At 45.8% G+C, this 12912-nt stretch overlaps 1 protein-coding gene across 1 annotated transcript in view; it reads left to right on the top strand.

The window, feature by feature from the left end:
• NLGN3 (neuroligin 3) overlaps nucleotides 1-12591 on the top strand; it is a 477014-nt gene extending 464423 nt beyond the window's left edge. The window contains exon 9 of the mRNA XM_078640209.1: nucleotides 2537-12591. Within this exon, the coding sequence (XP_078496335.1) occupies nucleotides 2537-3362 (826 nt within the window). The 3' untranslated portion in view covers nucleotides 3363-12591. The remainder of the gene's footprint in view (nucleotides 1-2536) is intronic.
• Nucleotides 12592-12912: the final 321 nt, after the last annotated feature.

The following is a 12912-nucleotide window of genomic DNA, read 5'->3' as shown; positions in this document are numbered from 1 at the left end:
CTCCGAAAGCGAGGCCTCGCCTTCTCGATCTGAAATCTCATGTGGAGGAATCACTTTCGATTTAATCTTCTTGGGTGATCTCGACCTCGAGTCAGACTTATCACCCGAATGACGATGAGATTCATGTCTCCTTTTCTTATGCTTCTTACGTGACCTCGAAGCATGATCTGACGAAGACTTCGAAGCCGACGCCTCTCGAGACCTCGATCTCGACCTCGATCTCGACTTCTTCGAGTGGGATTTCGAAGATTTCTTAACCTTATCGGCTTTCAGCTTTGCTACAAGAAGCTTAGACTCCCTTTCACGCAGGGCCTTTGGATTCATCTTTTGGCACGACGAACACCCATCCACGTCGTGGTCGGAGCTCAAACACCAAATAAAATCCTGCTGTGGCTCCGTAACGGACATCATCTTTCCACATTCCCTGCAGGGTTTAAAACCTGTCTTCTTTGTCGACATAATAAAAAGACAAAGAGGTAAGAGAACAGAGAAACGAAGAAAAACAGTAACAGAGTTACTAGAAGCTACAGAGTATCCCGAAACCGTTAGCGTCGACGACGCGGAAAAAAGGGAACTGATGTCATCACGCCGGCGTGGGCCTATTGTAGGCGTCGGTGACGTCAGCGGAGTCGCGAGCGATGTCGTGTCTCTTTGACGTCCGAGTCCATGCCGGCGCGTCCATGCCGGCGCGAGGCTACAAAAAGAATTTCCGAATGTTGCTGACGCAAGGGGATATTCACAAGGTGAGGAATCCACACGGCAGATGTATCTATCAGAATAAGGCTGTCTATCAGCAAATCTAACCCAGGCTGCTCATTGGTAGATCTAATGCAGGTTGCCTATAAATAAATCTAACATAGGCTATTCATTGGTAGATCTAACAAAGGCTGATCATTGGTAAATCGAATTCAGGGTCAACATTGATAGATCTAATACTGGCTTTCCATTGCTAGATCTGGCCAGGAACACAATCTTTTACAACTCTCCTCTCACTAAAGCTCTTTAACTCGACCATCTAACCCAAGCTCTCCAATGATACATGTAAGGCAGGCTGTTCATTGGTAGATGTAACCCAGGCTGTCCATTAGTGTATCTAACTCAGGCTGTCCATTGGAAGATCTATCTCAGGCTGTAACTCATCTCAGGCTGTCCACTGGAAGATCTATCTCAGCTGTAACTCATCTCAGGCTGTCCATTGGAAGATCTAACTCAGGCTGTAACTCATCTCAGGCTGTCCATTGGAAGATCTATCTCAGGCTGTAACTCGTCTCAGGCTGTCCATTGGAAGATCTATCTCAGGCTGTAACTCATCTCAGGCTGTCCATTGGAAGATCTATCTCAGGCTGTAACTCATCTCAGGCTGTCTATTGGAAGATCTAACTCAGGCTGTAACTCATCTCAGGCTGTCCATTGGAAGATCTATCTCAGGCTGTAACTCATCTCAGGCTGTCCATTGGAAGATCTATCTCAGGCTGTAACTCATCTCAGGCTGTCCATTGGAAGATCTAACTCAGGCTGCCCATTGATGTATCTAACACAGAGTGTCCTTTGGTAGATCTAACCCAGGCTGTCTATTGGTAAATATGACTCAGACTGTTCATTGGTAGATATAATGCAAGGTGCCCATTTGTAGATCTACCCAGGCTGACCATTTGTAAATCTAATCCAGGCTGTACATTCGTAAATCTACAGCTGGCCGTCCATTGCTAGTTCTGGCGAAGGGCATCTCCTGATTATCCAACCCGGACAGACCACAAGCATGGTCAGTACTTTGCTCCTGACACTTTTGCTGTTGGTGTGGCACTGCAACACCAACACCAACAGAGGAACTGGTGAAGGCAGTCCCACAGCACCTGGCAAATTCAGCTTGTATGTAACTTCCCCATGTAAAGGGCTCTTGGCCAACCATCAGAGGAATGACATGCTTAACAAATAAAAATATAAATAGATGTACGTATGATGCTCAATTACAAAGCCTTGTCGCCCCTTTATTGTTTATTTTTTGATGCTGTCTCATAGCCTGAGTCTCTCTTGATTCAGACTTCGTTTCCATGCGCTTTGTTTTGAGCTACAACGACAATGACCTTAAAGAGGTCTCCAAAACTTGCCCAGAAAGGCCATGTGCAGGTTAAATTTTCAGGATGACTACTGACGATATAGATGAGTTCCATTTACGATAATTGAATGTAGGTTTTTCTTACATGGATGTCCCTAAAGTCTGGTATCGGTCATCCCTTGTGGACATATGGGGGACACACATATGGTTAATTTTCTTCTGAGATGCTAATCTGGACCTTGTTGTTTACCTTACTTTTCACGGTCATGTGCCCAGAGTTTATAGAGTTTAGTAGGTAGCACTCTATGAAGGTCCTCATTACCTCAGTCAGGGGTGTTTGAAGTTTCCAATGGTGTACAAAAGGGGAGGTTGCAGCATGATTGAGAAGGATTCACCAACACCTTGTGTTGTTTGCATTGATTTGTAGAATTAGTTAGAAAAACATGTAATAACCAATTCTTTGTTCTCTTCTTATTTCAGGGATCCCAATAAGCCAGTTCCCCAGGACACCAAGTTCATCCACACAAAAGCCAACCGCTTCGAGGAGGTGGCCTGGTCTAAATACAACCCCCGGGATCAGCTGTACCTGCACATCGGCCTGAAGCCAAGAGTGCGTGACCACTACCGAGCCACCAAAGTGGCCTTCTGGAAGCACCTAGTCCCCCACCTCTACAATCTGCATGACATGTTCCAGTATACCTCAACCACCACCAAAGTGCCACCACCGGACACCACACAAAACTCGCACATCACACGCCGGCCCAATGGAAAGATCTGGACCACCAAACGTCCTCCCAGCTCACCAACATACAACGACAACTCTGGTTCAGACCAGGATCCCGGTGGCACATTGGGGTTTGAGAACCCGCGAGACTACTCCACAGAGCTGAGTGTCACCATCGCTGTGGGAGCCTCACTGCTCTTCCTGAATGTGCTAGCATTTGCTGCCCTATACTACCGCAAGGATAAGCGTCGCCAGGATACGCACCGGCAGCCTAGCCCCCAACGAAATGCTGTTAATGACATCAGCCACACACCAGAGGAGATTGCCTCACTGCAGATGAACCAGGCGCACCACGAGTGCGAGGCGGTGCAGGCGCATGATGCCCTGCGGCTTACCTCGCTTCCAGATTACACCCTCACCCTGCGTCGCTCCCCAGACGACATTCCTCTAATGACACCAAACACCATCACCATGATCCCCAACTCCCTGGTGGGCCTGCAGACTCTCCACCCATACAACACATTTGCCACCGGGTTCAACAGCACCGGGCTGCCACACTCACACTCCACCACCAGAGTATAGTGTTAATCCTGCCTTCCTCTCCACCTAATGGACACAACCACACCCACGAGCACACCCATCTGCAGAGAGGGAGGAGACCTTTTCTTTTGCTCCAGGGACAGAGAAAACAATAAGTGCAAAGAATACTATCCTTGATTTACATCTGCGGACACCCCTAAACAGGAGAAGGCTTATTTGGAAATGCATTTTCATTTCACTGGAACAATCTCTCCTGTGGTGGTGCAGATTTCACGTGAGCAGAGAGGGCCAAAGGGGGACCCAACAAACTCTCTGGACTAGTGCTAATGCCATGTAAGTGGAAAGGTGAAATTAGTGGTGCCGCTCAAGGAGTGCACTTATCATTTTACTGTGAGAGTGGATGACGTACCATGGCCCATAAGGAACAACGTGATTGCTGAAGAGTTGAAACTCCTTTGACTAGTGTGGAATAATCTATTGGGGAATGGCTGAAACATTCTGTCAAGAACATGGATGTAATGATTTGGAGAATGTCTGTAATATCATCATCAAGGACATAGTTATAACAAGTTGGAGAGTGGCTGTAACATCCATCGAAAAGCAAGGGTAAGAGGCATTGGACGATTGCTATATACATTCCAAAAGAGCAGAGTTATATTGAATTGGAGAAGGGTTATAACATCATCCATTGAAGACCATGGATATAATAAGTTGGATTGTGGCTATAACATCCATCGAAGAACATGGATGTATTATCAGTCGGAGGATGGTTATCATCCATCAAAGCGAATGGATACAATGAATAGGAGAGTGGCTATAAGACTGATCATTTAGGAGTAAAGATTCAGCAAATTAAAGAATAGTTATAATGTTGACAATTAAAGTGAATGGATATGAAGAATAAATAACACATGGGGAGATTTGCTAAACATCATCCACCTAACAATGGATTAAAGTGGGAGAACAGCTGTGCGACTGATCAGTGTATCACATAGAAAATGTCTAAACACCACTTTCATCTACATAACGATACAAGGAGCAGGAGAATGGCCGTGCGATTGATCAGTGTATCACATGGAAAATGTCTAAACATCGCTTTCGTGAACATACGGATACAATAATTTGAGGAGTAGCTATGCGATTGATCAGCAAGTAGCCCATCAGAAATGTGTAAACACCTCTTTTGTCTACATATGGATACAATAAGTGGGAGTACGGCTGTGTGATTGATCGGTGTATCACATGGGAAATGTTGAAACGCCTCTCGTCTACATACGGATACAATAAGTGGGAGAACGGCTGTGTGATTGATCAGTGTATCACATGGGAAATGTCTAAACACCTTTTTCGTCCACATACGGATACAATAAGTGGGAGAACAGCTGTGCGATTGATCAGCGAGTAGCCCATTGGAAATGTCTAAACACCTCTTTCGTTTGCATACGTATACAATAAGTGGGAGAACAGCTGTGTGATTGATCAGTGTATCACATGGGAAATGTCGAAACACCTCTTTCCTCTACATACGGATACAACAAGTCGGAGAACAGCTGTGTGATTGATCAGTGTATCACATGGGATATGTCTAAACATCTCTTTTGTCTACATACGGATACAATAGGTGGGAGAATGGCTGTGTTATTGATAAGTGTATCACATGGGAAATGTCTAAACACCTCTTTCGTCTACATATGGATACAATAAGTGGGAGAATGGCTGTGTTATTGATCAGTGTATCACATGGGAAATGTCGAACAACTCTTTCATCTACATACGGATACAATAAGTGGGAGAATGGATGTGTTATTGATCAGTGTATAACATGGGAAATGTCTAAACATCTCTTTCACCTACATATGGATACAAGAAGTGGGAGAACGGCTGTGCAATGGATCAGTGAGTAGCACATGGCAGATGTCTAAACACCTCTTTCGTCTACGTACGGATACAATAAGTGGGAGAATGGATGTAGTGCCAAATTTTCTAGTGAATGGGTGGATCAAGTGGATATGATGATTAGATCTAACAAGCGTATATAACAAGCAGGCCACAGCATCTTCAAACATGTGCATACAATACGTCAGAGGTTGACAAAAACTCTATGGATACAAGGAATAGTGAAATGGCTTATAATACAATCTGTTGAGTAGAGCGGATATAGTGATTGGAAGAATGGTTACAACCTCAGCAGTCAAAGGAATTGGAGCAACGGGCTGCTCGATGGTCATCATGTCATCTTTCATGGAGTCGGGATCGGATATGTGAGCGATCGGCTTTACCACTGTTCATCTCGACCATGGTCATAGAGATTTGGTGAATTGCAATAACATCAACCATGCAGGGGGTGTGGTTACAAGTGCACAGATGGATACAATGTCATCTAATTAGATACAGATCGTGCAGGGGGTGGGTAAACTGTATGGAAAACATGTACTCACCAGGAAATACTGCCTATGAGCAGGTGAGCCATCACATATCAGGCAAAGTGGATTCCACATGAGAATGGATTCACCTGCTTTGAGAAGACACTTGCTAAGTGCATGGAAAGGTGGTCTCAGCTTCACCCCCAACTTGTGCTAACATGAGATGGAGAGTGGATGTAGGTCCACCTGTCTGTCCCTGATGTCGACAGAACGATTGGCAGTAATAGAGACCATGCCTTCAGTGTGCCTACCAGAACCATAGAGAATGGATCCAACGGTGCCATAGACTAATGCTGGGCGTGAGGGTCCTCATTCCCACCACACTGGCAGTCTCTTTTGGGTACCTCACAACCCTTCATTTATCTCAAAGTGTCAGAAGCTGGGAGAAGGAAACCAGTCTTTTCCTCTTTACCCCAATACAACACACCCTTCTCCATCCTTCAGCAAAAGAACACGAATTGGGGAATAATTCTTATATTTCTTTGTTGTAATTTTTTGGGTTTTTATAAAGTGTTTTTATTTTTTCCCATTTGGTTAGGTCCAGACTGGATTTTAAAATTGAGGGTCAAGATGGACAGGGGCCGGACTTTCATTTTATGCCTTACAGAGCTCCTCCGTCTTTAGACTGGTCCAGAAAGAGGTTGGCACAGCAGACCAACAGCGTCCAGAATGGGGGCTGCAGATGAAGAAATAAAAAATGTCTAAATAATAACGCCCTTGTAAGGAGGGGATGGGCACGAAAGACAGTAGGATAGGGTGTGACCTTCTCAAATGGGTCATCCGCCCTCCTCTCCTACGAAGGGCTCATAACAGCCCAAAGTGGACAACATATGAGTTTTGCTAGTCACCCATCTTTACAGGGTGGAGAGGTGGGAGGGCGGGCGGTGGGGAGGAATTGGTGGGGCTAACAGGTAGGGTTTTACTTTTCTTTTAGGTTTTTCTTTCTGTAGCTCTTAGACTTCCATCGCTCAACATGGACATTGAGGAAAATACTTTGTGTTTGTAGAGACTTTGTATAAAAAAAAAACAGAATAACCATGAATGTCATAGTGAGGGCTCCTCCACCCGCACTCTGGTTACAGTAACCGCCGCGTCAGGCAGTGGAGACCGGCACTATGGGTGCAGTCACCGCCACGTCAGGCAGTGGAGACCTGCACTCTGGGTGCAGTTACCGCCACGTCAGGCAGTGGAGACCTGCACTCTGGGTGCAGTCACCGCCGCGTCAGGCAGTGGAGACCTGCACTCTGGGTGCAGTCACCGCCACATCAGGTAGTGGAGACCTGCACCCTGGGTGCAGTCACCACTACATCAGGCAGTGGAGATCTGCACTCTGGGTGCAGTCACCGCCACGTTAGGCAGTGGAGACCTGCACTCTGGGTGCAGTCACCGACACATCAGGCAGTGGAGACCTGCACTCTGGGTGCAGTCACCGCCACATCAGGCAGTGGAGACCTGCACTCTGGGTGCAGTCACCGCCACATCAGGCAGTGGAGACCTGCACTCTGGGTGCAGTCTTCGCCATGCAGGAGAAACCTAACTTGCACACTGGGTAGCTTCTGCCATGCAGGAGAACCCGACCTGCACCCCAGGTACTGTCCCTATGCCACCAGGCGAGAGAACTCACCTGCACCTCCCATTCAGACTGAGTTCCAATCCAGCGCCTTGAGACCCTCACGGGTGAGTAGCGTGCTTGCAATTCCCTGATTGATTGATTGATTTATTGAATCCAAACGTGTTACGGTCCCATTATCATGCGGAAAGTAGAAAGGATGTGCAATGTCTAACATAGTCATTCCCAGAGGACGGAGAACGGATCCTATCCATTCCTGGCACCACAAGTTAAATCCATCAACGCTTTATTCAATGGTTAACTCACAGGCCCGCGGTGAGGGAAAACCGTTAATAATACACTTCACTTTAGAACACACTGGGCTTCTTCAGGTTGATGCCATCATAGGCGGATTCGTTGTTGACAAGAAGATGATGTTGCCATTGAAGGAAGGTCATCATCAAAAGGTAGGGAGATCCCCCAATAACTTGGGGTAAAGAAGGCAGCGTCAGACCAACCATGGCCATTTCTACTATTGTCCAGTGCGGGTTGAAGTGAGTGGTAATGGCCTAACCAGTATGATATCTGGATGAGTATTTACATTATGACTCATCTGCAAGGAGGAAGAAAGCTTCATTGCCCCATGAGCCACCCTGATAACATGATGCCACCGCAGCGTGGCAACTCCTCTTACCCGACTTTGTCAGCACCTTCTGAGCTGTCTGATAACTGTGCCATCTGAAATACCAACCCTTGCCCTGGAGGACTACCACCTCTCTATCATTAGTCATTAGAGATGTACCTATTTTCTCCCAGAGTTTTACTGACTGTCTTCTCAGTAATAGATAACATTGTTGTCTGGTTACACCAATTTCTTAACATAGTCTGCTAACTGTGCCAAAGGTATCACAGTAAGGTACCGTCACCATGAGGCATACACTGATTACTGTGCCAAAAGGGTGATCAGACCTCCTTTCATGAGCAGTCAATGGTGTTATCAGGGTATGGTGCACTCTTCATAAAAAGTGAGATGCAGTTAGCTGTTCCCTCTATTCTATAGCCACACCTCTGGCCGATACCGCTGCCATTTGTAGATACCACACCTGCTCCCTGTAACTTGATCACAGTATAGTGATTGTACCTAACCTGCACTGCAGATAGTAACACAGCCATCTTGACTCTTGAGATACACAGAGCACACTGCCTCACATGTAGAATACTGATGGGTATAAACCTACCCTTCTGCGCTGGAGCCAAATATCCCTACGCATCCGCAACGTCCACCAGGGTAATCTCAACTGCAAGCAATGTGTTGAGTAATGTGCCAATAGGGTGCAGAATCGGCTATCGGTCACTGCCAAAGTAACCTTGCAATCCTCCTATGACCCAGGCTGCTGCTGATGCGCCAACAGTGTCCCACCCAGTGCTTTCATTCCACGCACCAGAATATACAACTGTTCTCCCTGAACCACTTACTGTTGTGCCACCTTACTGTTGTACATCCTCTTTGTGTCCTCATCTTGCTTCTGGTCTCTGTGTCATAACACTACATCTGGCTCTATGAGACACCCATGCAATCAGAGGGTGCCCCACCTCTAAAAGCCATCTGTGCTACCCAATTGTGCCGGCCTCCATCCGTGCCATCAGGGTGTACCCTCCTCGATGACCCTTCTGTGCCAGAAAGTACCCGCTTCTGTAATCAGTTTTCACCGTCCAAGCGAACCTGTTGTCAAATATTCATCATGAAATCAAGGTGCACCTGCCTCTTTAATCCATCTGTGCCCTTGTAGTGCGTCTGTTCTTTATGCCATGCCACTATAAGTCATCCACCAGTCCCCACAAGCTATCTATCCCATCACTGTATCTGTAGGCCATCTGCGCCATCACACACATGGTAGATCTGAGCTATGTTCCGCAATGGTATATCTGCTCTATGTGCAACCATGGTATATCAGCTCAACGTTCCACCATGTTATATCTGTTCTATGTGCAACAATGGTATAACTGATCAACGTTCCACCAAGGTATATCTGCTCTATGTGCCATCATGGTATATCTGCTCTATGTTCCACCATGGTATATCTGCTCTATGTGCCATCATGGTATATCTGCTCTATGTTCCACCGTGGTATATCTGCTTTATGTGCCATCATGGTATATCTGCTCTATGTTCCACCACGGTATATCTGCTCTATGTGCCATCATGGTATATCTGCTCTATGTTCCACCAAGGTATATCTGCTCTATGTGCGACCATGGTATATCTGCTCAACGCTCCACCATGGTATATCTGCTCTATGTGCCATCATGGTATATCTGCTTTATGTGCAACCATGGTATATCGGCTCTATGTGCCACCTTGGTATATCTGCTCAATGTGCCATCATGGTATTTCTGCTCAATGTGCCATCATGGTATATCTGCTCTATGTGCCACCTTGGTGCATCTGCTCTATGTGCAATCAGAGTATGTCTGCCTCCAATCCATCTGTGCCAAAGAGTGCCACTCCCCCTTTGATCCACATATGCTATCAAAGTGTACCCACCTCAAAAATCTATCCATGACATCACAGTGTATCTATTCATATAGCAATGTGTACCACAAGCACAGCTATTTTCATTTGCAGTCTGTGCCACCAGGATGTCTTTGTAGACCATCTGTGCCATCATCATGTATCTGTTCCCTGTGCCATAGGAGTGTGCCCTTCCCAAAAACGCACATGTGCCATTGGAGTGTATCCGTTTCAACATAAAACATCTGTGCCCCTTATACCATCTGTGCCATAAGTGTCTCCTCACAGCTTTAAGCCATCTCTGCTATCAGTGTATCTGGTTCGATAAGCCCCCTGTGCCAAAGTTCATCCGTGCCCATTTGCCACCTGTGCCATCAGAAGGTATCTAGCCCCATAAGCCATCAGTGTACCTGTCACCCAAAGCTATCTGTGATGCTGGAATATGTCTGCCTAAATAACCAGCTCTTCCGATAGATTGTATTTCTCCCCCTTTTCTTCTCTGCGCCATCACAGTTTACCCCCCCCCGCCCCATGAACCACCTGTGCCCATCAGTGTTTGCCTCCACAGGATACATAAGCTGTCCTTTTATCTGTCTTATATTCTATGTGTGCCATGTGAGCATGCTTGCCACCATGAACTGCATAATCTCCTTCCTCAAGCCGCCCCAGTGCCATCAGTATTTGTCCAGAGGACACGAGCTGTCATTGCGTCTCTCCTGTGGATCTGTTTGTGCCATCGGAGTCTTCTAGTAATAATCTGTCATTGTATCTATCCCTTGAAGATATGAGTGCCCCAAGAGTGTATTCACCTCCATAATCTGTGCCATCAGAGTGCATCTCTGCCCCACAGTTTACTTTGCCATCACTGTATGTTCCCCCATAAACTACATGTGCCATGAGAGTGAATACATACCTCTTAAACTTAATGTGCGTAATTTGAGCATATCTCTTCTCAGAGGCTTTCTGTGCCATCTGTTCATATCTACATACATTGCCTGTGTCATAAGTGTATCTGCCCTACATTCTTCCTTTGCCATCACTGTATCTTCCCTCAAAAACTACATGTGCCATCAGAGTGAATACATAACTCTAAACTTTAGGTGTGTAATAGGAGCATATCTCTTCTCAGATGCTTTCTGTGCCATCTGTTCATATCTACATACATTGCCTGTCATGAGATTGTATCTGCCCTACATTCTACCTTTGCCATCACTGTATCTCCCCCCAAAAACTACATGTGCCATCAGAGTGAATACATAACTCTAAACTTTAGGTGTGTAATAGGAGCATATCTCTTCTCAGATGCTTTCTGTGCCATCTGTTCATATCTACATACATTGCCTGTCATAAGTGCATCTGTCATACATTCTTCCTTTGCCATCACTGTATCTCCCCCCAAAAACTACATGTGCCATCAGAGTGAATACATAACTCTAAACTTTAGGTGTGTAATAGGAGCATATCTCTTCTCAGATGCTTTCTGTGCCATCTGTTCATATCTACATACATTGCCTGTCATGAGATTGTATCTGCCCTACATTCTTCCTTTGCCATCACTGTATCTTCCCCCATAAATTGCAAGTGCCATCAGAGTGAATATATACCTCTAAAGTATGTTTGTAATTGGAGCAGATCTCCTCCCACAGGCTTTCTGTGCCATCCGGTCCTATCGTTCTACGTTGTTTACATGTGCCATCAAAGTGTATCTTTCCCTATAATTTTCACATGCCATCAGAACGTATATATCTCCATGATATTGTGGTGCCATCAAAATGTATCTGCCAAGAGAGTTTTACTGTGCCGCCAGAGTGTAAATAGCCAAATAATCTATAACTTCAGAGTGTATCCGGTCTATATAATAACTCTGCCATCAAGATAGAACAACTTCACCAGAGTAGATCAGCCCAGTAGGAAACTATAACCTGGAGGGTCCTGGCCCTGCAGACTGCCTGTGCAATAAAGATGTATCTGCCATAACAGACACCCTTACAGTCGTGGTGTGACTGCACCTACCTTTGCCATCAAAATCTATTAGACTCATAAGTTACCAATGCCATCAGGGTATACCTTGCTCGTTAACCTGCTTGTGCCATCAGTATATACCCATAAACTATGTGTGCCATCAGGATATTACAGACGCATAACAAATTTGTGCCATCCGTGTATTTCAAGAAACCTGTAAAGTAACAGCCATTAGTGTACACCAGTCAAGTAAGATATCTGTGCCATCCGAGTCTGTATGCCTTTTACGATGGCAATGCCATCAGTGTATGGCAGCCTTGCCTCTTACACATCAGCACCTTTAAAAAATACACATCTGCCCCTCTTCCCTAGTCAGAGTCCCTCCTTGTTAGAAGGTGCAGCCCCCCTCCTCCCCGCCTGACGGACACCTGACCGTGGCACCGTGCCCTAGAGGCTACAGGTGTAGTATCCCTGCTGCCCGCCTGCCACACCATTCCCCCCCGGTCGCAGTGAGCTCGAGAGTGGGGAGAAGCCTGACTCCCCAACACCAGCACCGGCAAGCTCCCTGCAGCCGGGGGCACAGGGAGGGCAGCGCCCCTCAACTGCTGTGAATTTGGAACTTGGGCGGGAGTGGGTGTTGTTGGGATGGGCTTTTATGGTACATTTAAATGAAAAAAAGGAGCAGGGGAACAGCCATTTGGATGTGAACCTTGGAAACAGCCCCAAGGGGAGTGGCTTAACGGTATTTATAGAGTGTATTTATACCATATACCACAGGCGAGTAGAGTAACGTATTCCAAATAAAACAAAAAATGATATTTTTAATACTGTCTTACTGTGTTGATTCTGGTGTTTTGCATCATGGTGGTTTTAAAATGTATTGCTCGTTGTCTATATTAGGGGTGGGCGTAGTTGGCGGGAGTAGTTCTACGCCGAATTCCACGAAGTTGAACAAAAACTTAGTGAATACCAAATCCGAAGCTCACTCTGACTCAATTAATAAAACAGAAACCTCATATACTTTTGGTAAAATAACAAATATCTCTGTCTTTACATGCTAAACTATATATAGTCATTTCACAAAACTGAAAATTAAAATTTAGCAAGCAGTGATAGAGGTGATGATTTTGGGATCCTTCCTAACCT

Source organism: Lissotriton helveticus, chromosome 4_2 (genome assembly GCF_964261635.1).
Source record: "Lissotriton helveticus chromosome 4_2, aLisHel1.1, whole genome shotgun sequence".
NCBI lineage: Eukaryota > Metazoa > Chordata > Amphibia > Caudata > Salamandridae > Lissotriton > Lissotriton helveticus.
The sequence above is the reverse complement of the archived record's forward strand: the minus strand, read 5'-3'. Positions and strand labels throughout refer to the sequence as shown.